General features: G+C 43.0%; 1 protein-coding gene across 3 annotated transcripts in view; it reads right to left on the bottom strand.

Annotated features, from left to right (window-relative positions):
- Positions 1-24,202, bottom strand: part of SYDE2 (synapse defective Rho GTPase homolog 2) — a 60,989-nt gene that overhangs the window by 16,146 nt on the left and 20,641 nt on the right. For all 3 annotated transcript variants that reach the window (XM_061633527.1, XM_061633526.1, XM_061633528.1), the window contains exons 3-5: positions 19,053-20,149; positions 17,862-17,988; positions 470-651 (exon numbers count right to left, since the gene is read on the bottom strand). In XM_061633527.1, coding sequence (XP_061489511.1) covers positions 470-651; positions 17,862-17,988; positions 19,053-20,149 — 1,406 coding nt within the window. The remainder of the gene's footprint in view (positions 1-469; positions 652-17,861; positions 17,989-19,052; positions 20,150-24,202) is intronic.

The following is a 24,202-nucleotide window of genomic DNA, read 5'->3' on the forward strand; positions in this document are numbered from 1 at the left end:
CCCTTCACATGCCAGCTACCATGTAGATGGCAGGGGTGGGGCTAGCCCACATTTTTTTCAGAGTGTGGATGGGTTTGTCATGCTGTATTTATGAGCTGCACAGGGGCATCCTGATTGCTACTTCTCAAGGCAGAATATAGCTTGCAAGCAAGTGCTGAGAATGAGCTAGATTGACATAAATGTGGATAGAAGTGTCAGCCAATACCATTCAGTATTAGAGAAACCCAGCAATACAGAAATGAAAGCACCCTAGTATTACCATGAGTAAGGGTGGATTCACTAGTCTGATCTAACTACAGCCTGTAGCAATATTTTCTGCTACCCTGTTGTACAATTAATGCAGTCCAACATCTTATGAAAGAGCCCCCTTGTCTCAGGTCATGATACAATTTCATGCAAACTTCTTTTCTTTTTTAAACAGATTCAACATTTTATAAGCCATCCACATAGGGCCAATAATAATACTTACCCTTTCAACTTCTGGCAGGCAATCCAAGAGAGTCACTGTATGCTCAGAATCACTAGGGTCATTATCACATCCATTTGCTGTCATTTTCAAGGGTTTTTTTACCATGGCATCCAATACTGCTTCATAGAGTTGTTTGGTTATCAAGGGAGAAGGCAGCTCTCTTAAATAGTCCTTGAGGACACCTTCAGAAGAGATGGAGACAAGGTGCAATGAACAAACTGCAAACACCAGCAGGCAACTCCATGTGCACATTTGGGGCATATGTACAAAGCATAAGGGTGCCATTCTGTGCACTTACAGGAGCATCACAAGATCTCAAATCATGTACAAGAGAATACATATAACAAATGGTCCTTCTTGCATATTATCAAACCATGAAAATAATGCTTGATTCTCAGATCTGATTATTCCTAAATCTGACTTTAACCCTCCCCCCTTGAATTTTATATTCAGTGTTTGCTAATTGACAAATTGCCAACATGAAAATAATATAATATCTAATAATTAATTAATCTGGGTCATAACACTGGACACTGCTCCACGAGCTAGAGGGAGCCCCCAGCTGATGAAGCGTCAAGGTGAGTTAAGCAGCAGAGCGAGAAGAGGGTAAGTAGCACCCATTTATTTCATTATTTAATTGAATTAAAACAGCTCAGAGTAATAAGTAATAAGGGCAGCCTAGGGTCACCCTGAGCTAGGAGCCAAATCCTGAAAGAACCTACATCTTAGGAGACAGATCCTAGGGGTAGGAAGCCTATAGAAAGCTAGTTTTCAACACCACCCTAGCAGGAAAGCTTCAGGGGACACTGTAAACAAGGCTAAATTCCAGTTGGAGAGAAGGGGAAAAAGGAAACTCCACCAATACAGACAGGGAGAGAGTCAGCTCAGTCTTTGCTAGAAAGGGCAGCTTTAGGCTTCCTTAAACACAACCACAAGCTCTGTTTCCCTAGGTTAAAGAAAGGTCAGGCTGTTCTGGGTGGGAAAACAAAAAACAGAAAAGACTCGCCTGGAAGTCACAGCCCCTTGCTTAGATTAAAAGCAGCCAAAAGCTAGTCTAGTTTGTCCAGGCCAGTGTGCAAGGCATCACTTAAAACTACAGGGGAACTTGCACTGATAAAAGTGGTTGTTGTCAGCAAATAAAATAAAAATAGAGTAAAAGCTAGTTAACCTTTCTTAGTACCACTAGTCAAAGTCCTTAAACACACAACCCCCTCGCTAAGGAAGGAAGCCTGCCTTCCTGCCTTCAAAGGAAGGAAGCCTGAGATAATACTAAGGAATTAAGCCCCAGCTGATAGTTGAGCCATCAGCCTCAATTAACACATCATTGGCTGGCAGCAGTAGCTGGGACGGAACAGCCACAAATTCAGAGCATCCTAGCGAGGGAGCCTGCTCCACGAGCTAGAGGGAGCCCCCAGCTGACGAAGCGTCAAGGCCCTAGCTGACAAAGCGTCAAGGCGAGTTCGGCAGCAGGGTGAGGAAGCCAGGGCCCCCCACTCTGCCTGTCTGTTCCCTGACCTCAACTAAACCACAGTCTCCAACCCATTAACGTAATAAACCTTAAACAAAATTATGCAAGTAAGAAGCCAGCAGGGGTGTGGGGGCTTTCCAGTGTTTTGCACTGCCTGCAGCATGTATGACTATCTGCCTGTTGAACAGAAGTCGTGGGTGTGCTCTCGGTGCAATGAGCTCCTGGGTCTCCGGGAACGACTTCATTTCCTTGAGGCCAAGGTGGCTGACCTGGAAAAGCTGAGAGAGGCAGAGAGGTGTGTGGATGAGGCCTTCAGGGACACTATAGCTGTGTCCCACTCCAAGGATGATAGCTCTCCTGCTATCATGCAGAACGATGGTCTCGGGGAAGGAGAGCATCCAGCTGAGGAAGAGGGAAATGATCCCTTAGAAGGGACCCATTCCTTGGGGGATGAGCAGCTATCCTCTTGTGCTGAGGATATATCTCTGGGGGGTGGAGGGATCCTTGTAGTGGGCAATTCGATCATTAAGAATATAGACAGTGGGGTGTGTGATGGGCGTGTAGACCGCAAAGTGATTTGCCTGCCTGGTGCGAAGGTTGCGGATACCGTCCGTCATTTAGATAGTTTGGTAGACAGTAATGGGGAGGAGGCAGTGGTCGTGGTGCACGTTGGCACCAATGACATGGGGAACTGCAGCTGTGAGGTCCTGGAAGCAAAATTTAGGTTGTTAGGTAGGGTGCTGAAAGCCAGGACCTCCAAGGTGGCTTTCTCTGAAATGCTACCGGTTCCATGTGCAGGACCAGCCAGACAGGCACAGTTGTAGTCTCAATGTGTGGATGAGACAATGGTGTTGGGAGGAGAGGTTTGGATTTGTTAGGCACTGTGGAACATTTTGGGACAAGCTGGGCCTGTACAAAAGGGACGGGCTCCACTTGAACCAGAATGGAACCAGACTGCTGGCACTTAAAATTAAAAAGGTGGCAGAGCAGCTTTTAAACTGACTGAGGGGAGAAACCCGACAGGAGCTGAGGAATGTCCGGTTCGGAATAAACCTCCCCCCTGGGATAAAGACCAAAGAAATGATGAAATTTTAAAAGGGGTAGGCCTAGAAGTAGGCATTGTGACAGCAGGGGCACAGGATATTAATTCAAAAGGGCAAAATTACCACAGGCCAAACCAAAAGTGCCAAAGACACTTGAAGAGAGACACTGCTTACAAGTGCCTGTATGCTAATGCTAGGAGCCTCCAAACCAAGATGGGAGAACTGGAGTGCTTGGTCTTACAGGAGAGCATTGATATAGTGAGCATAACGGAGACCTGGTGGAATGGAGAAAACCAGTGGGATACGGTTATCCCTGGATATAAACTATATCGGAAGGACAGGGAAGGACGTATTGGTGGCGATGTCGCTCTATATGTGAAAGAAGGCATTGAATCCAGCAAGCTCGAAACCCCAAAAGCGGCGGACTCCTCCACAGAATCATTGTGGGTGGTGATACCATGCCCCAGGAGGGATTTAATACTAGGAACGATCTATTGTCCCCCTGATCAAAATGCTCAGGGATACTTTGAGAAGAGATAATAAACTGAGGAAGCATCCAAACTAGGAAATGTGGTACTAATGGGTGACTTCAACTACCCGGACATAGACTGGCCGCATATGTGTTCCAGTCACGACAAAGAAGCAAAATTTCTAGATATTCTAAATGACTATGCCCTAGACCAGTTGGTCATGGAACCAACCAAAGGGACAGCAACCCTGGACTTAATCCTCAGTGGGGACCAGGACTTGGTGCGAGATGTAAGTGTTGTTGAACCGATTGGGAGCAGTGACCATAGTGCAAAAGAAACGCAAGAAGACAATAAGGGATGCTAAAAAGGAATTTGAGGAGCACATTGCTAAGAACATAAAAACCAACAACAAAAAATTCTATAAATACATTCAAAGCAGGAGACCATCTAGGGAGGCAATTGGATCCTTGGATGATAAGGGAATCAAAGGTGTACTAAAGAACGATAAGGAAATTGCAGAGAAGCTAAATGAATTCTTTGCATCTGTCTTCACAGTGGAAGATATAGGGCAGATCCCTGAACCTGAACTAACATTTGCAGGAAGGGATTCTGAGGAACTGAGATAAATAGTGGTTACGAGAGAGGAAGTTCTAGGCTTAATAGACAATATAAAAACTGACAAATCACCGGGCCCGGATGGCATCCACCCGAGAGTTCTCAAAGAACTCAAAGGTGAAATTGCTGATCTGCTAACTAAAATATGTAACTTGTCCCTCGGATCCTCCTCCGTGCCTGAGGACTGGAAAGTGGCAAATGTAATGCCAATCTTCAAAAAGGGATCCAGGGGGGATCCCGGAAATGACAGGCCAGTTAGCTTAATTTCTATCCCTGGAAAACTGGTAGAAAGTATTATTAAAGCTAGATTAACTAAGCACATAGAAGAACAAGCCTTGCTGAAGCAGAGCCAGCATGGCTTCTGCAAGGGAAAGTCCTGTCTAAGCAACCTATTAGAATTCTTTGAGAGTGTCAACAAGCATATAGATAGAGGTGATCCAGTGGACATAGTGTACTTAGACTTTCAAAAAGCTTTTGACAAGGTACCTTACCAAAGACTTCTGAGGAAGCTTAGCAGTCATGGAATAAGAGGAGAGGTCCTCTTGTGGATAAGGAATTGGTTAAGAAGCAGAAAGCAGAGAGTAGGAATAAACGGACAGTTCTCCCAATGGAGGGCTGTAGAAAGTGGAGTCCCTCAAGGATCAGTATTGGGACCTGTACTTTTCAACTTGTTCATTAATGACCTAGAATTAGGAGTGAGCAGTGGCCAAGTTTGCTGACAATATTAAATTGTTCAGGGTTGTTAAAACAAAAAGGGATTGCGAAGAGCTCCAAAAGGACCTCTCCAAACTGAGTGAATGGGCAGAAAAATGGCAAATGCAATTCAATATAAACAAGTGTAAAATTATGCATATTGGAGCAAAAAATCTTAATTTCACATATACGCTCATGGGATCTGAACTGGCGGTGACCGACCAGGAGAGAGACCTCGGGGTTGTAGTGGACAGCACGATGAAAATGTCGACCCAGTGTGCGGCAGCTGTGAAAAAGGCAAATTCCATGCTAGGGATAATTAGGAAAGGTATTGAAAATAAAACAGCCGATACCATAATGCCATTGTATAAATCTATGGTGCGGCTGCAGTTGGAATACTGTGTACAGTTCTGGTCGCCTCATCTCAAAAAGGATATTATAGAGTTGGAAAAGGTTCAGAAGAGGGCAACCAAAATGATCAAGGGGATGGAGCGACTCCCTTATGAGGAAAGGTTGCAGCATTTGGGGCTTTTTAGTTTAGAGAAAAGGCGGGTCAGAGGAGACATGATAGAAGTGTATAAAATTATGCATGGCATTGAGAAAGTGGATAGAGAAAAGTTTTTCTCCCTCTCTCATAATACTAGAACTTGTGGACATTCAAAGAAGCTGAATGTTGGAAGATTCAGGACAGACAAAAGGAAGTACTTCTTTACTCAGCACATAGTTAAACTATGGAATTTGCTCCCACAAGACGCAGTAATGGCCACCAGCTTGGACGGCTTTAAAAGAAGATTAGACAAATTCATGGAGAACAGGGCTATCAATGGCTACTAGCCGTGATGGCTGTGCTCTGCCACCCTAGTCAGAGGCAGCATGCTTCTGAAAACCAGTTGCCGGAAGCCTCAGGAGGGGAGAGTGTTCTTGCACTCGGATCTGCTTGCGGGCTTCCCCCAGGCACCTGGTTGGCCACTGTGAGAACAGAATGCTGGCCTAGATGGGCCACTGGCCTGATCCAGCAGGCTCTTCTTATGTTCTTATGTTCTTACCTTCCATTTTAACATCTACGTTTCATCAGTCATAGTATTCTAAGGACAGTCCTGTGCAACAAATATCACCATTAATGAGTGCAAATTTTACTTTTTCGTTATTCAGATCACTCTGCTAGAGGCATCCTACCAAACCTCACATATTCATTCCATAGAGTTATGTCATATAGTAACAGAATTCAAGTAACTTTAGAATTGGGCATTAAGGGTAGAATGGAACAGTTATGACCACATGTTCTCCTTTCCTTTCTCCATATTCCTTTTTCCTGTTTTGCTCTATCCTTTTCGATACTACTAGACAGACTACGTTCTTATGGAACACAGAATGCTACCTTATACTGAGTCAGACCATTGGGCCATGTAGCTCAGCATTGTCCGCAAAGCAACTTTCTAGGTTTTCAGAGCAGGGACCTTCACAAGCCAACCAAGAGATGCCAAGAATTGAACTTGGGACCTTCTGCATGCAAACCAGATGCTCTCCCATTGAGCTACGACCCTTTCAAGATTACTATTTACCATATCATGTGTTGTACTCATTTTTGAAAACTGCCAGAAGAAAGAACAAGTACTGTGTAGCTTCACAGTTGTGACAGTATTTAAAGCCAAAGAATTGGCGCACACGCACGCACACACATACAAATATCACCCACCCACACCCCAGGGGGAAAATGCTTTGTTGTTCTCAGACCTGAACAGTACAGGGAGGATCAATCAGGATGAAAGGAACAAGATGAAGTAAAACTTTTATACAGGGCTGGGTCTATACCTATGGCAGTATGTGGCAGAACGGACTATACTGCTTCAAGCTAGAAGTGCAGCATAACATTTTTGACTGCTCCTCTACCAAAAACAGCAGCAAAAATTATTCTCCATGGAAAAAGAAAACTAAAACAACTGGGAGAACGATTGTAGTCTCTCTTTTTGCCTACTATGCTGATTTTTTTATTTGAAGAAAGTTCCTGACATAGGGGAACATTAAAAAATGTGCTTCCTTCACCCCCATCCCCTGAAACCTCCAGGCTGAAATGATTGCATCGATTCTACCACCCCATCCTGTTGCATCAGAGCTTGGAAAAGTTACTTTTTTGAACTACAACTCCCATCAGCCCCAGCCAGCATGGCCACTGGATCGGGCTGATGGGAGTTGTAGTTCAAATAAGTAACTTTTCCAAGCTTAGCATCTATTGGTCAGACCTAAGATTCCATCTGCCACAGGAAAACAGAGTGTGTCGTGGCTGTGGGAGAGATGCTGGATCAAGGAACTACCAGACACATCACCCACAAACCCACTATTGAAAGGGAGACAAACTTTTAGATGCAGCTGAATTCCTCTGCTACAATTCAGAATGGTTCATTGTCTATAGTTCTCTTCAAATATGATGAGGGTTTTAAGCCTGGTGACAGAAGTTGCAGGGCTATGCATTTAGTTCTGCCCCAAAATCACACAGCACCTCATGCTCCCCCCCGCACACACACTGTTGCTGTGATTGCCATAGCTTCCACAGTAAGAGAACCTTCTCCATGCGCAGGCTATAGAACCCCAACTGCCTAGGTTCTACATTGCATGGGGAGCCTTCACACTTACAACTGGTCCCTGCTGTGTAAGTTATGGCAAACATAGTGAAGGCAGGAGTAGTAGTGTACTGGCAAATTCTGAAGTGCAGGGTCCTTTCAAGATAGTCATGCCAGAGCCCCTCACAGCCACACCCCCTTTTCCACTTCCCGTCATCTCTCTTGCTCGCCCTGTTGTCCCATGAGCCCACAGTCCATTACAACAGATGTCCCTAAGGAGCCCATTGGCATGAAAGGGGAAAGTGTGTATTAGTTACTGAGAAGAGTCTTCTCAGTGGCTGACTCTCCTCCTTTTACTCCAATTGGCTCAAGTCAGCACAAAAGGACAAGGACATTTCTCAGTGGCTAACACACTCTGTTTTCGTACTGATTGGCTCATACATAGCGGCCTGGCTGGGATCCTGGTCCCCCAAAAGGGGCCTATGACTCTCCATAACCCTGAACAACTACACCGTTGGGCAGGAGGGACCCATGCAAATTTAGAAGAACGGCTACGCACTCACCCCTACAGATCCTTTCACCAACTTGCCCTCTTCACTTGCCCTTTGAAGACGTGTTTAAATTTGTACCTCTCATGCCAGCACTAGCACTGTTCTGTCACACTAGGTTAGTCCCCTTCTAATTTAAAGCTAAGACAGGAAACATATAATGATGTGTGTAAATGAAAATATAATGGGTACTCATGTAAAAATAAAACCCAGGTAGATGAATGGTTTATAGAATAGTATCACATGCCTATGCAAAAATATTTCATACTAGCAGAAAGCACCCAGCGTTGCTTGGGAATTCTAAGGAAAAAAATCAATACCATTTTGAAAGGTTCAGCCTGCCTCCTTCATTCAAAATGGCATTCAATTGTACCCAAACACAGACAAAAACCCGCTCCTTGATCTCAGGAACCATCATGCAAAATTTGGTTATGATATCTTAAGAGATGTCCAAATGCATAGTGAACAGACAAAACAACAAACAGCTTTCCAAAATATACAGTAGTTCTCAGACACTTCGTATATGTGTCTCGATTTAAGAAACTCAAATCTAGCATCCAGGTTAGAACAAACTATATGCCCTGGCAGAACCAACATAAAACTCTACAACTATACCATTTTAAACTACTTCATCCTGTTTATTTTAGGAACATCCAAAATCATAAGCAGCACCTATGTTTTGTGCTACAAAATATCTATGCACAGAAATCTAAGCACCTAACTTTATAAACTTAAAATATCCACTCAGTTATCTTGCTTTTTCTTGTACTGTTCTGTAACTTTTTGTATTGTTTATCACTCATGAACCGACTAGGTAAGCACAGCACGCACTTCACTAAATAGCACAACTTAATGTAGAGTGAAAACAAAGAGCTAAAAGTAGGAAGCTGAGATACCAGTTTAAGTATCTGCCAAATAAAGGCCTTGCTAATCCTCGAACCATGACAGAAATACCACTGCTGAGTGTTCCTTAACAAAGCAAAACTTGTTGCAAGCCTTAGTGTGCTACCACAAATCCTGCCCTATGACCCATCTGTAATGTGAACTGTGTTAATGGGAGACTTTGTTAAGAGTAAAATCCTTAAGAGTAAAGCAAGGGATTCCATCTTCACTCTTTATTGAAGGGGTGGTGGTGAAAAAGCCCTGAAGACTACATAATTTCAATGTCAAAGAATACTGAAACCAGTCAGAATGTAAGGGCTAATTGTATAATGATCATGTGATACTAAAGAGCTCTTTATGAATTCCACAGCTACTAAGAGGCCCATCCAACAGTGCATCTCAAAACCCTGCTGGTAAGCGAGAAGAGTTTGATAGTTATTTGCAGACCAAAGGGCTGCATTTTGCACAATTATTTTGAGTCAAGGTAGACCATAAATTAACAACCTAAAGAAACACTGGAACAAAACTGACAGAAACCGGTCCTTGTAAATTATGGGTTTGGGAATGTAGTAAAACTGGAAAAGGTATCTCAAAAGAGTTCCACCATAATGCTGGTAAAAAAAAAACCCAAAAACCCAAAACAAAGTTGTTTTGCAGACAACTCTGGCATCAAATATATAAGCAGGAAGAAAGGAATCTGCCCGATATTTTAAATACAGAGGCACCACTTGGAAGGTCTCTTAATGGCATCAGCATTGAGCTATGCAACAGAGTCACCTGGTATTTCCTTCTCAAAACACTTTCTCTGGCTTAATTCCTGAGCAGGATAACTTGTGAGCCCTCTGACCCCCCCCCACCTCCAAACCTTTCACTAGCTGAGCTGGGTAAGAGAGGGCAGCTACATTTATGGATTTGCCTCTCTTTACAGCTGCGTTTTTCTTGCTACGCCACTGTCCACACAGAACTAATTTAGAAGACACATCATTATTTTTTTCATTTTTCTGACCCACTGAACTATTAACTGTATGGCATGCTTTACTCCAAGGTGAGAATTCACATAGCTGGAAGCAGACAACACGCAGCAATAGTAGAAACCAGCCAGCTTCCAAATCCAGCAGGGCATATTATTCTGAATCACATGTGCATTTAATGACATGCCAGCCAGAGGAGCATTTCTGTCAAGGTTTAATAATTAAGTGTGCATTCCTTGACCAACTGGAGAGTTTTCAAGGTAAGAGAGTGTCTTTTAGAATCTTGGAGGGGGGGGGGAACAGACAGTGACAACCCACATTTAATTAAAAAATAGGAAAGCAGCATGAAATATCAAACGTAAGAGCCAAAAATGTCCCTGAAGCCAGCAGTGCACTTGCACACTTTTCACTCATACAGTGTTTGCACCTCTCAAGTCAGTAAATACACCTACTAAGAACAGAATTTGCTCTTTGGTGTAGGACCCAAGGGATCACAACCTTCAATTTTGCAAAGCAAGCTTCAAGCCCTCATGGTTACAACAGCTTGTAAATGCCTGGAAAGTGTCTGCTGACAGCTAAGAACTCTGAGGAGAGTTGAACTCTCTTGACCTTTGAAAGAGTTAACTCTTGAAGAAGTCACAGGATGAGCTTTAATGAAACATAAGAGTCCCTGTTCCATTCTACTAGTCCTACTTGTCGTGGCTCACCAAAGGGCAATGTCACACTTATTGTGGCAAGCAAGATGGTTGAGATCTGTTTTATTGTGTCTGACTTTGTTAACAATAATAATCTTTAAAAACGCAACTGATGGAAGCAGAATCATAAGCACCCTTTATTCCAAGAATTTTGATCTGCGTAAGAAGCTTCCAGGTTGGGTTTTTGTTACAATGTACAGACAGCCATAATTACTCTCATTCATTGCCACAATACTAAGTTCTGTGCTTGGATGTTGCAACCTCTAATACACACATCCTTGCCTACTATGTCTGCAGAATAAATCACACGCAATGGGCTTTGAAGACTTAACAATTTAGTGGTCACATACACAACGTAATCCACATATTACTGGAAATAACAACAACAACAACTATTATTATTATTATTATTATTAATTAGTTGGGGGCAACTTTTTAAAGGCTGCCTCCTGAATGAAGGATATAGGCATGGCAATGTGTGCTGAAGAAGTGAAGTAACTGTTATTTTTACTAATCTTCAAATACAAAAGCATATTTTAAATGTAATTTATAAACATGTTACAGCCACTAGCCTAGATGGTTATTTTAAAAGTAGTATAACACCAGGCATGGGGAACCTGTGGGCCCTCCAGATATTGTGAATTTATTTATTTATTTATTTATTTATTTATTTATTTTATTCAGCTTATATCCCGCCCGACTAGCAAACAGCTCTCTGGGCGGCAAACATAGAAACATATACAATAATAAAATTACAAGATCAATATAACAAATATAAAAGTACATCATCTAAAATACCAATTACAACATTTACATAAATAACTTAGATTAAAATGCCTCAGAGAAGAGAAAGGTTTTAACCTGGCGCCGAAAAGATAATAGTGTCGGCGCCAGGCGTACCTCCTCGGGGAAACTATTCCACAATTCGGCGGCCACCACTGAGAAGGCCCTAGATCTTGTTACTACCCTCCGGGCCTCCCTATGGGTCGGGACCCGGAGGAGGGCCTTCGTAGTAGACCGTAGTGTACGAGCCGGTTCATAACAGGAGAGGCGTTCCTGCAGGTATCGTGGTCCCGCGCCGTATAAGGCTTTATAGGTTAATACCAACACTTTGAATCTGGCCCGGTAGCATATTGGAAGCCAGTGCAGGTGAGCCAGAACAGGTGTTATATGCTCAGACCGCTTAGTTCTTGTTAGCAGTCTGGCCGCCGTATTTTGCACTAGCTGTAGCTTCCGAACCGTCTTCAGAGGTAGCCCTACGTAGAGCGCGTTGCAGTAGTCCAAACGTGAGGTTACCAGAGCATGAATCACTGATGTAAGGTCCTCCTTACTCAGATAGGGACGTAGCTGGGCTACCAACCGAAGTTGGTAAAACGCATTCCGTGCCACCGAGGCTACATGGGCCTTGAGTGATAGGGAAGAGTCTAAAACGACTCCCAAACTACGAACCTGATCCTTTAGGGGGAGTGTAACCCCATCCAGGACAGGGTATGTATCCACCATCTGACCAGAGAAACCATCCACCAGCAGCATCTCAGTCTTATCCGGATTGAGTCTCAGTTTGTTAGTTCTCATCCAGTCCATTGTCGTGTCCAGACAACGGTTCAGCACATTGACCGCCTCACCTGAAGAAGATGAAAAGGAGAAGTAGAGCTGCGTGTCATCAGCGTACTGATGACAACGCACTCCAAAACTCCGGATGACTGCACCCAACGGCTTCATATAGTTATTAAAGAGCATGGGAGACAAGACCGAACCCTGCGGGACCCCATATTGGAGAACCCACGGGGTCAAGCAATGTTCCCCAAGTATTATCTTCTGGAGACGGCCTGCCAAGTAGGAGCGGAACCACTGCCAAGCAGTGCCTCCAACACCCAACTCCGCAAGTCTCTCCAGAAGGATACCATGGTCGATGGTATCAAAAGCCGCTGAGAGATCAAGGAGAATCAACAGAGTTACACTCCCTCTGTCTCTCTCCCGATATAGGTCATCACACAGGGCGACCAAGGCCGTCTCAGTGCCAAAACCAGGTCTGAAACCCGACTGAAATGGATCTAGATAATCGGTTTCATCCAATAGCGCCTGGAGCTGGTCAGCAACCACTCGTTCCAAGACCTTGCCCAAGAATGGAACATTTGCCACTGGTCTATAGTTGTTAAAGTCCTCTGGGTCCAAGGAAGGTTTTTTCAGGAGTGGTCTCACCGCCGCTTCTTTCAGACAGCCAGGGACCACTCCCTCTCGTAAAGAGGCATTAATCACTTCCTTGGCCCAGCCAGCTGTTCCATCCTTGCTAGTTTTTATAAGCCAAGAGGGGCAAGGATCAAGTACCGAAGTGGTTGCACGTACCTGTCCAAGCACCTTGTCCACGTCCTCGAACTGAACCGACTGAAACTCATCCAACAAAACATGACTAGACTGTGTTCCAGACACCTCATTAGGACTAACTGTCATAAAATGGGAATCTAGGTCCCGACGAATGCATGAGATCTTATGCTGGAAGTGCTTAGCAAACTCATTACAGCGGGCTACCAATGTATCTACCATGTCCTGTGGGCCAGGGTGGAGTAGCCCTCGGACAACTCTAAAAAGCTCCGCTGGGCGGGAGAGAGATGACTTAATAGTGGCGGCGAAATGTTGTTTCTTCGCCGCCCTCACCGCACCTACATACCGCTTGGTAGAAGCACAAACCAGCGCATAATTGCATTCGTCGGGAGTTCGTCTCCAACTCCGCTCAAGCCGTCTCCTATCTTGCTTCATCGCTCTTAGCTCCGGAGTATACCAAGGAGCTGTATGAGCTCTACAAAGGAGAGGGCGCGCAGGAGCGATCGTGTCCACTGCCCGGGTCATCTCTGCATTCCACAGATTAGCCAGGGCTTCAACAGGAGCACCAGTCCTATCAGCCGGAAAATCCCCCAGAGCCCTTTGAAAAGCATCAGGATTCATTAGTTTCCGGGGTCGGACCATTTTAATAGGTCCCCCACCCTTGCAGAGGGAAAAGGCCACTGAAAGTCTAAACTTCAGCAAGCAGTGATCTGACCATGACAAAGGGAGAGATGTAAGACTCCCCACATCCAGATTACTATCCCCATCTCCAGTAGTAAAAACAAGGTCGAGAGTATGCCCAGATGTATGTGTTGGGCCACAAACATGTTGAGACAGCCCCATGGTTGTCATGGCGTCCATGAAATCCTGAGCCGCCCCAGACAAAGAAGCCTCGGCATGGATGTTGACATCCCCCAGTACTAATAGTCTGGGGGATCTCAACAATACCTCCGAGACCACTTCCGTCAGCTTAGTTAGGGAAGCCATTGGGCAGCAAGGTGGGCGGTACACCAAAAGAATTCCCAGTCTGTCCCTCTGGCCCAACACAAGGTGCAAACACTCCAGACCCGTAACTGCATGGACATGGTGCTTGGTGAGTGAGATGGAACTCTTATAGACCACAGCAACCCCACCTCCCCGACCCTCAGATCTCCCATGATGCTGAACCAAATACCCCGGTGGGCAGAGCTGGGAGAGACTAACTCCACCCTGCTCGCTTACCCAGGTCTCGGTTATGCATGCCAGATCGGCTGCCTCATCCATAATCAAATCATGGATGAGGGAGGTTTTATTTTGTACCGATCTGGCATTAAGAAGCAGCAACTGGAGATCTGAGGGTTGGCTGAGAGGACAACCAACAACCCTGCGGATATTAGAGGGACCGGAACAAGGCACAGCCACTACATGTCTGGGCCGTGTTCCCCTTACCTGGCATGTCCCTCTCATAACACCATACCTCCCTCTGCCCATCACTACGGCAATTGGGGCCCCCTCTAGTCTCCCCACTTGATAGAAAGATCTCTTCCCCAGGCACATTGTAAACTATAATACAAAAATACAAACAACCATATATACAAACATACACACTCACACACAACACACACTCACTATCATCCCTAAGCAATAGGCAACAACATCTGGAGGGCCACAGGTTCCCCATCCTTGTATTAGGATCCTTGAGCCGCCCTGGGCTCCTGCTGGGAGGAAGGGCGGGCTATAAATCAAACAATAAATAAATAAATCTGTCAAATTAAGGGAGGATAAATCTATTAACAGCTATTTGCCATGATTGCTAAATTAAACCTCCATGTTCAGAGGTAGCATACATCTGAATACTAAATGCCAGGGACACACAATAGGAAAGATCTATTTATTATCATAATCATCACTACTTTTATATCCCAAATTTCCTCCAAGAAGTTCAAGGTGGTGTACAAACATGATTGTCCCTCTCTCCATTTTATCCTCACAACAACCCTGTAAGGTAAGATTAGGCTGAGAGACAATGACTGGCCCAAGGTCACCCAGTGAGTTTCACAGCCAAGTGGGGATTTGAATCCTGGTCTCCCAGGTCTCTGTCCAACACTCTAACCACTACACCACCCTGGCTGTCTATTGCTTTCATGCCCTCCTTGTAGGCTTCCAAGAGACTTCTGTCTCACCATGTTGGAAATAAAACACTGGACTAGATGGACTCTTAGCCTAAGGCAGGAAGGCTCTTCTATGTTCTCATTACTGCAGGGACCATAAAGCAAAGCCTGTGCATACAAATAAAAGCAGCTGCAGCAGCTCAAATTAAAAGAGACAAAATTACAAGAGACATTCTATTCTCAAAATGGCTATAATTCAAATGGTGTTGCTTGAAATTGTTCATCCCACAGGAAATTCCACTCTTGAGATTTGCTGTCATCCAAAACGGAAAAGGAGCACAAGAATGAATTTTCCATAAAATGAATTCTGTGAACATTTTTAATCAGCTGAGGGAAAGCTTAACTGGAATGAAATTTTAAGACATGAATCAAGAGTTCTAAGCAAGGTATTCCAGTTCATCAACATCGGAGAAGGTGTTTAGAATTGCTATCCTTTATTTGAATAATTTATGTTGAGCTAAGAATGTATGTTTTCTTGGGACAGATGCACTACCGCCTAGACTCAGAAATGCAACATATTCCAAGAGGCCCCTGTAAACACACACTTTGACCCTGATGAGGGCACCGCTTGGAGGTGAAGTGGTAAGATTATAGATGAGGAAAAGGCTAAGTGCTCCCTCTTTCACACACACCCTTCTCTGATCTAAATTCCCCTCTTCCATTTTGCTGTTTTAAACAAGACGTACTATCAACAGGCATTAGCATGCAATGGACTGTTAGACACCAAGATAAGACACAAAGATGTCATAAATGTTGTCCCTGATGCAAAATTGTAAAACAGTTCTAAAATCTCCTCTGGTATTTACATTGATTCATGATACCAAGAGCTACTTAGGGCTCATCCAGACGACTGCAAAATGTGTGACACGCCCGCTATGTGTGTTCATTATTTTTCAGTCGTCCAAATGACGTCTCACGCTGTTATTCATATTCATGGGTTAAATCTGCTCCTTGCAATACCGGCAAAAATGCGATTTGCTGTTAAAAATCGGGAATCATCTGCTGTGCCTTCAGGAGTTAGGATGCAATACCGTGGACTTTACAGCTGATGGGCGGTTTGGGGGCGTTTCCCCTTGCCCCTTCTCCTCATTCCAGCCAATCACGTATCTGCACTTTTGCGCATGTGCGAGAATAAGCCCGGGAAAATTGAACCAATCATCGCAATGGTGGGGTGTTGGGGGGGAGCTGCAACTACTGCGCAGATGCATTTTATTTTTTGCCAGCCTGCAAACTGGGCAGCTGCTCTGGGTGAGATCTGCAATGCACAGCAAGCGAGAAGGGGGGGTCAGTTTCAGTCTGCCTCCGGAAAGCTTTGTCAATTTCATTGTACTTGCTGGGGTTTTTGCTTCAAATCAGAAAAGCATACATTCATTTAAGTGTAATATCGCAAATGCAAACAAGAAAAGGGCTTCTAGTCAGTTTCAAGCCTGCTCTGGAAAGCTTTGTCAATTTCATTCTCGTGGGAAGGAAAGGGAAAAGGAGGGGGGGTGACACGTTTCTTGCTTTTTTGGAGAAATAAGTGCAATTGCCAGTGTGTATATCTCCTTAAATATCAATAAAGGCAGAAAAGCATACATTCGTTTAAGTGTAATATGGCAAATGCAAACAAGAAAAGCCTGCTCCAGAAAGCTTTGTCAATTTCATTCTCTGTGGGAAGGAAAGGGAGAATACAAACAAGGCAGGCGTGAAACCGACCAGCAGCCTTTCCTTCTGAGGTGAGAACTCCTTTACAGCCATATTGTGCTTCGTTGTAAAGGGGGAGAGGAGCATACGTAATTTTTTTGCTGACCAATTGGCTGATAGGGGGAGATTTTAGAGGCAGAGATTGGAAAAAGCGAAAAGAATGTAGGGGTCTTACGCTGCGTGTGTGGGTGCAAAAAAGCATTTTTTTAATTGGGAAAGAGCGAACTAAAAGGCAAAGTGAGGACTATCAGATGACAAACTGAATATGGAAACCATGGATTATCCCGCTCCGTTTGGATAAGCCCTTAGAGAGGACAATTCCAGATGCAAAAAAGCCAAAATGCAAAAGTGCATAAACCTTCCCTATGCATGCAGAGGTCAGCATAACATGGAGTCTTCTTCCTTCCAACCCCCTTCTAAGCTGGCCCTCAGTATGCACTGGTCAGAGAAGTTAGAGGGCTCTGTTGAACCCTAGCTCAATGGATCATGCCCTGAAAATTTTTGGTTTCTTCAAAAACAAAAAGCATACTGTTCATTAAAATGTTAACTTCATCTCCAGTTCACAACAGCCAATTCACCTTTACCCTCAATGTGTGAAACCTACTTGCTCAAGACATTTTCCATTTCTCTAATAAAGTATGAACACATGCATACACAGAGTGGTGTGAGAGAAGCCCACACTCTTCAGGAAAGAGGAACTGGCCCTGAGCAAGAATCCCTAAGCAGCTACTGTCCAAGCTGAAGACCCAAAATTCCATGAAAGTTTAGCTTGGATATCAGGTGACCAATCCAACATTACAGAAAATTGATCTCTTCTGTCTTTGCCAGTTTCTTTGCACAGGACTCCACTTGCGATGGATCAAAGTGTAAACCTGTATGAGAGATTTCACACAGATGGACCATCTATTTCACTTTCAAGAGAGTGAAGAAAATGGACAATATAATATGCTGAAAAAGCAAACATTCCAGGTAGACATCATTTTTGAAATGTTATGTGCTCACAGTTGTTCTCCTCCGCTGAGATGCCACAGAAAGTTATGATATCATCTTTAAGGGACAAACATATCCTTAACTTTCAAGCAAAGAAAGGGTTACTGTAGCAGACAGTCTGAAGGCAAAAAATACTAATTGTTTGGACAGTATTTCCTAAACACTACTTCTGGGTCTTGTTTAGACATGATGATATCTATGGCTCCACTTCTACCATCAAAATGAAAAAGTATTTTCACATTGAGATTCTGCATATTTAAGCATGTATTCACTTCTTCCTTTTAAAAAATCACTTTTTTTTTACCTGTTATCACATTTATATCTGGGTATTGGGTTTCATAGAGAGTAACAGCTTTGCTATCCTTCTCAAATGCCTCTCGGAGCTCTTTCTTGACAGCTGCTGAGCCACATAAACGGTACAGACCTACAACCTAGAAGCAAAATTATAACTTTACCACATGGCACACATTTGCCACCTAAGGAATACTAAGAATGTCAACCAAATATCAAGCATTGATACAGTTTTCAATAAGCCCAGTAGAAGTATCAAGATGTTCATGAAAGATCCCAAAATGAGCTGGGAGACATGCAGACTGTATCATTAGCATACAGTAAAAAAAATTCACTAGAAAAAGAAACAATTGTTAACAATATTGTCTCTTCTACTGTACAATTAAGTACTCAAAGTGCGTAACATCTCTGGAAGCTCTATTAGCTTGGTGGTGGTGTTTCTCTGGAGGCAATGATTGCCTCCTACAAACAGGCGAAGACTACCAATCTGTAGCCCTCAGGCAATAATCTTTAAACTGTTTGCAACAAAGTTGTTTAAATAAAAGCCAAAACGGTTCCTTTTATTGGGAACCCATAAAAGGCTTAATAAATAAGCCACAGGGGAAAAAAATCTCTCTCCACTTCTGGAAATTCAATAATCCCATTATGACTAGAGGATGCAATATATCTGATAGCAGTTACATGCTCTCAGCTTATCATGTGACGACTGCAACTCCCACAGAAGCGATAAAACATGTAAGCTTGCCCTATGAGGAATGTATCCATCAAAACTGTTTACTGCAACTTCAGCTTCCACACTGAAACCGTAAAAACTGGCTGTTCAGTTTGGTCTAGATAAGCACAAGAACGAGGAATTTCACCACCACCACCACATTCCAGGCTTGGAAGCCCCTGAGGCCATAAGAAACAGCAGCGCAACAGATTTGGTGGCATCCCAGAGGGTGCAGATTGCTCTTATTCCTCCACTTTTTGTACCATAACATCATGCTTCCATGACAATGCAGAGCAGGAGAGTGCAGCCACATTCTGTTACAGTGCAGGTAATGACAGCTAACTACTCAAACTAAGGAAGTAAAGGGATGTATGGTGTATCCAAAGGCAACATAATATTATTCATAGCAAAAACCAATAAGGCTACTGCTCCAAACATCAAAAATGAAATGCAGAAAAATACAGTAATCTTTCATTTTTAAATGTACTCTACCTGGCAGCCTCTTTTTTCAATCTCTATAATGCACTTCTTCATCAACAGGGGCACCATCAAGCCTATATTTTCCTTCTCAACAACTTTCCAGGCATCCACCCCAAACATTACTGGTTCTCGTTCTCCATTTAATCCATTGAGAGAGTTCTCCCACTGTTCCAGAAGGGTCAGCTTGACATAAATAATACCTCTAGGCTCCAGCTTTACTGCCAACTGATGAGTCTTTGTCACTCGGAAAAGTGCAGGGAGAACCACCGTACCATGGCAGCAGACCCGATTTTTCCTTGGTGTGGGCTCCCAACTGAAAACCACTAATTTTAAATGTTGGGCATTTTCTATTTCTATATTGAAAGTATGGTCCATGTCTAAAAAAGTTGTTCTGCACGTCAGCAAGGCAGTCCTGGCTTTATTTACTGAATCCACCTGAATTGCACAGAAGACATCTTTTGAGTCCATCCGTGGTGGTTTCAGATCCTCCGCACCATAGAAATGAATGCTCATGAGTCCAGATATGTATTGGGAACATTTGGGTTGGTCAACAAAACTGTAGTGTCTAAAAGCATCAATGTCTATTTCTGTCTTATTACCATTGTTGCTTGGAAATGCTTCTTTTTCTTTCCCAGCCTGGCTTTCAATGCTGTGTTTTCCTGATTTTGTTATAAGCTCAGGAGAGTCTCCATCACTGAGGTAGCCCCCTTTGCTGGATGATTTGGAACTTCCACCGCTTTTCTTTTTGCAGTTGTGTTGGGAGGACACACTGCTATCAAGATGGTACCGGCTTATAACGTTCCTGCTAGCTGCTGCCATAATGTTCCCAGAAGAGGGTAAGGGTCCATGACCTATAACCTGGCAATTATTTTTAAGCAGCGAAGAATTGTCTGTGCTACTATGGCTCGAATTTCCTTTGACACTCAGCTTCCTACTCAGCTCTGGCAATTTTTTCATCTTAATGGAAAGTTTCCTCACCGTTCTCGGGGATTTTATTTTATCAGGGAAAGGCCAGTTTATTGAACCACCTTTTTTCAAAGGGTTAGGACTTGGAGGAGAATATTCTGCTGCTCCCGTCTCAGGCTTGCTTGCAGGCAAGATTCCAGGCCCTTTGAGGAAAAGAGAAGAAAGGAACATATTACAAATGGTGGGAAGGGGAGGAGGGAGAATTTTAAAATAAGAAGCTGCAGCTTTGCCAGGATCTGAAAAAAGATGTGCTTGGCATTCAATAAGATGCTGAGCATCAGCTACACCCTGACACACACTCCTCCCTGCACACTGTACTCTTCTGCCTTGTGCTGCCAAAATCAGAAACACCAGGAGCCTGTCCCATCCTTCCCTTAAGAACCTGCACAAGAGAAAAAAGAAGCAGGCACAATCTAGGAACAATTAACCAACTCTTGCCCAGTTATGTACTACAGTAGGGCCCTGCTTTTCGGCAGCCTGCTTTTTGACATTCCGCTAATACGGTGGTTTTCAGTTACAGTAAGGCCCCACATACAGCACTTGTTCTGTTTTTACGACATTTTTCAGGCGTTGGGCACCACTTTATTGACAGAGTTCAGCTTTTTGGCAGGTTTTGCTTTTAGGCGGGGGTCTGGAACATAACCCGCCATATGAGTGGGGCCCTAATGTATTCTGTTTGTCTGCATTGTCTTTTCGCACATGTTCTTTTGGAGGAAGAGACCCTTGAATGCAACTGCTCTGTCTGAGCAAGTCTTTTGAACACAGAATTCTATGCCTTGTCTGTAGTCCAAACTACTGGAACAGAATGGAAAATTAAGAGGACTCATTTTTGCTTTGTAGTACCCATCTCTTTTAACAGTTGTGCCCTGGCCTTTTTACCGTCCATTCAAAAATATATCCCAAATGTTTCCTCTAATTTCTCTAAATTCCTCTAACTTGTTTCCTCTTGGCAAACTACCATGTACCCCTCTGCTTATTATGGCAGGGTGGAGGTGGTATGCTTTTTGAATTTATCCCTCTCAACAGTTCCAACTTGTCTTGCCTCTTCAAGCCCCAAAATGTTTCCTTCCTTTCTTGCACAATGCCCTTTTATGTGTGCCAATGAAAGTTGCCTGCTCCCAGGTGATAGCCACCTAGGAAATAAGAAAGTATCCAGGGGATTCAGCAAAGCATTACCAGCATGTGTGCTGATCCAGGATAAGTTTTTTAAAAAAACATTAATAAGAGAAAAACTGAAGGTATTCATCAGAAGTCTTGAACAGAGTGGCTGCATGAGGTTATCATGATAAACCATATTTTATTATACTCGGAATAAGCATAGGTGAGCTTTCAGGAGGCGATTAATAGCTTTAGTTTCCATTTTTAACTAACTACAGGGTTTGGATAACCTCAATTCTAAACTGTGGTTAATCTTAATTATGGTTTTCTGAAACAAGCTAGTTACATATTGGAGAAACTATTTTTAATCTGTTTTAGGGAGCTTCCAAATGACCTTTTTATTCAGCATTCATTCTGATTTGTTTGCAGGGAAATTAAACTATGTTGGCTATTTAATGAACATTCACTCTGATTTGTTTGAAAGGAGCCTAGATGACATTGCATCAAAGCAAGTATTATCCCACAGTTTCTATCGTGTTTTGCTTATCTCAAAAAGTCAGATTTTGGGGCGAAGCAGGTTGGTTGTGCAAAGCTCCAAGAGCTTTAATTGCACAGCCTCAGTTTGCCAGTATGTAACTGAATCTAACTAGAAGCCTGGAAGCGCAGTTATTTATTGTTGTAAATTGTTATATTTGCTAGTGTTTAGAAGTCTGTAAATTTTCCAAACAAATAAAATAAATAAATATGGTTGGAAGTTACTTTGTTTCAAACAAACCATGATTTGTTGGGTTCAGACAAAACAGCAAGCTACAGTGAATCAAAAACAAGTGTCTGATCTTGTAGCTTAACTACAGCTTAGTGAGATATCTAACTGGCAAACTAAGGTTTGAGATCAGTCAGCAAACTGGAATCAGAAGCCACAGAATTAGTTTGTGCTAACCATGGTTTAGTGAAATGTTTGAACTGACCATATTTACAGCTGTTGCTCTGCCTCTGGAAGCTCTTGCACCTAGAAACATGACTTCTGAGAAGATGGAAAGCAAAAACAAATATGCATTTCTATACCACAGATGGCCTGTATGTTGGAAAGCTGAAACCACAATTTGGGTTCTAAACTATGGTTTGTGCAAGCCACTATTTGGTATGATGTCTGAATTGAGACAAAAACACTGGCTTTATTCTGATTTTCTTTTAGGTACACTGGGGAGTAACAGAATTACTCCAAAAACATAATGCACAGTTCTATAATTCACAGCAGGTGGTGAATTCATAGTTCCACAATACATAGAAACTGGGCAGGTGAGTTTCTAGAATATATTAGCAATATTTTTCTAACCATTTCTCTTTAGCATCAGTTGTTACCATCTGCTTTCTACTTTTTGATATCAAAGCAGCCTCTACTGAAGCTTCTATTTCATAAAAAGCTGCTAACAGGCGAGTTGCTCTAATGCAAAGTTATCTCCATCAGTCTTTTAGGAAATCTTTTGGACCGGCAGCTCATAAGTGAATACGGTGTTAAGTTACAAAGAATCCTTCCCTTATCACTGTCCCAGTCCAAAAGTCCCAAGTACTTCTGAGGACAATATACTCCTGAAGCCAACAAAATTATCTTATGAACTTGCATCTCCTACTTTCACAGACCAATGGGTTATCAAATGCCTATTTATCTAATATGAGTAAGGCCCATGTTTTGAACAGAACAAGAGCTGAAGATCCAACAACATTAGCAATGCTCAACACACTCTCATGCAAACTGAGACACAGGTGAAATATTCTTTAATTTATTCCTTTACCTATGATGTATATCTACTGCTCACTCCCAACACACATGCAAAGGTCATTAGAAAACATCTCGCATACATGGTCGGGAGAGTGTTCTTAGCATCCTGGGCTGTGCAAGGGACAAGTCCCAGGGGCCAGCCTCAGCCTCAAGGCCATCGCGTGCTCATTCCTGTCCTAGGCCTATAATGAACATACAGACTGTAAAAAGTCTGGCAACAAGCTCAAATAGACAGCATTCCCATTTTTGGTGACATAAATTATATAAACAAAAGTGCACCCCCCCTTTTTAAAATCACATTCTCAAATATTCCTACAAGTAATTATACACTTTTTTATGACACTTTACTTGGGAACTAGTTGCCTATTCACAGAACTAAGCAGACACGATTCTACAGCATGATTATACAATACCCCATCACTTTTCCAGTTACAAATTGAAGCTCAAAAAGTTAAAGCTCATCAAAATCCTGCAGGATCTAGTCATTTGCCCTTTATTTACTGAAAGCTGAATAACTTAGAAATACACATTCACAAGGAGCTTCATAAGGAGCTTCAATTAAAAAAAAAGTCTAGGAAGGCAATCCTGCACAAAGTCTGTTTTCCAAAAGCCTCAATGAATTTTCTTGTTTCTCCCAGTTGCTACGTTTCTATTGAAGCTGCTTCCTTGCAGGGAATAGACTATTTCTAGCACGCCTGCTGTGCTTTTCTGGCGAGCAGCTCGTAAGAAATGCGGTGTTTGATAAAACTGGACAAAGGCTTCCCTTGTACTGCAAATCACAGCATAGTCCCACTGGTGGGCTGCTCTGAAGCATTCTATAGTAATCAGTGCCATGCTTTAGCTTGCTAACATTAATCTTCCCTTTCTGTCAGAAGCCTCTGGCAAAGGCTTAGAAAAGCCAGCCAAGATATTAAAAACTTTCCTCGGCTCCATTACAAGTAAGAAGTCAATCTAACATTCTTGACATTTTGCGACTAACTTCCGGTGACTTCAGCGCTTTCCTTTTTTCTTTTTTCCCCTTTCTTAAGTGTTAGAATGATAAATGATATTGAAAGGGCAATGGGATCCTTCCTGGCAGTGTGGCATCCATTTATTACATACGTAGATGGTGGAGACTTCTCTGCTGCTAAACTATCAAAGTTGGTTTTACCTTTTCTATATATATTAGAGGAGGTTCAGGCTTTCTTAAGGCCTACATGCATGTTCAAGCTGTTATATAAGACTGATTTTATCACTATCTCACAGCATGCATGTACACGCATACAGTCAAGTGTGCTTGGTATTTGTTTTATTTTGCTACTTTTTACTTTATTTTTTA

The sequence above is a fragment of the Rhineura floridana genome, chromosome 6 (assembly GCF_030035675.1).
Source record: "Rhineura floridana isolate rRhiFlo1 chromosome 6, rRhiFlo1.hap2, whole genome shotgun sequence".
Lineage (NCBI taxonomy): Eukaryota > Metazoa > Chordata > Lepidosauria > Squamata > Rhineuridae > Rhineura > Rhineura floridana.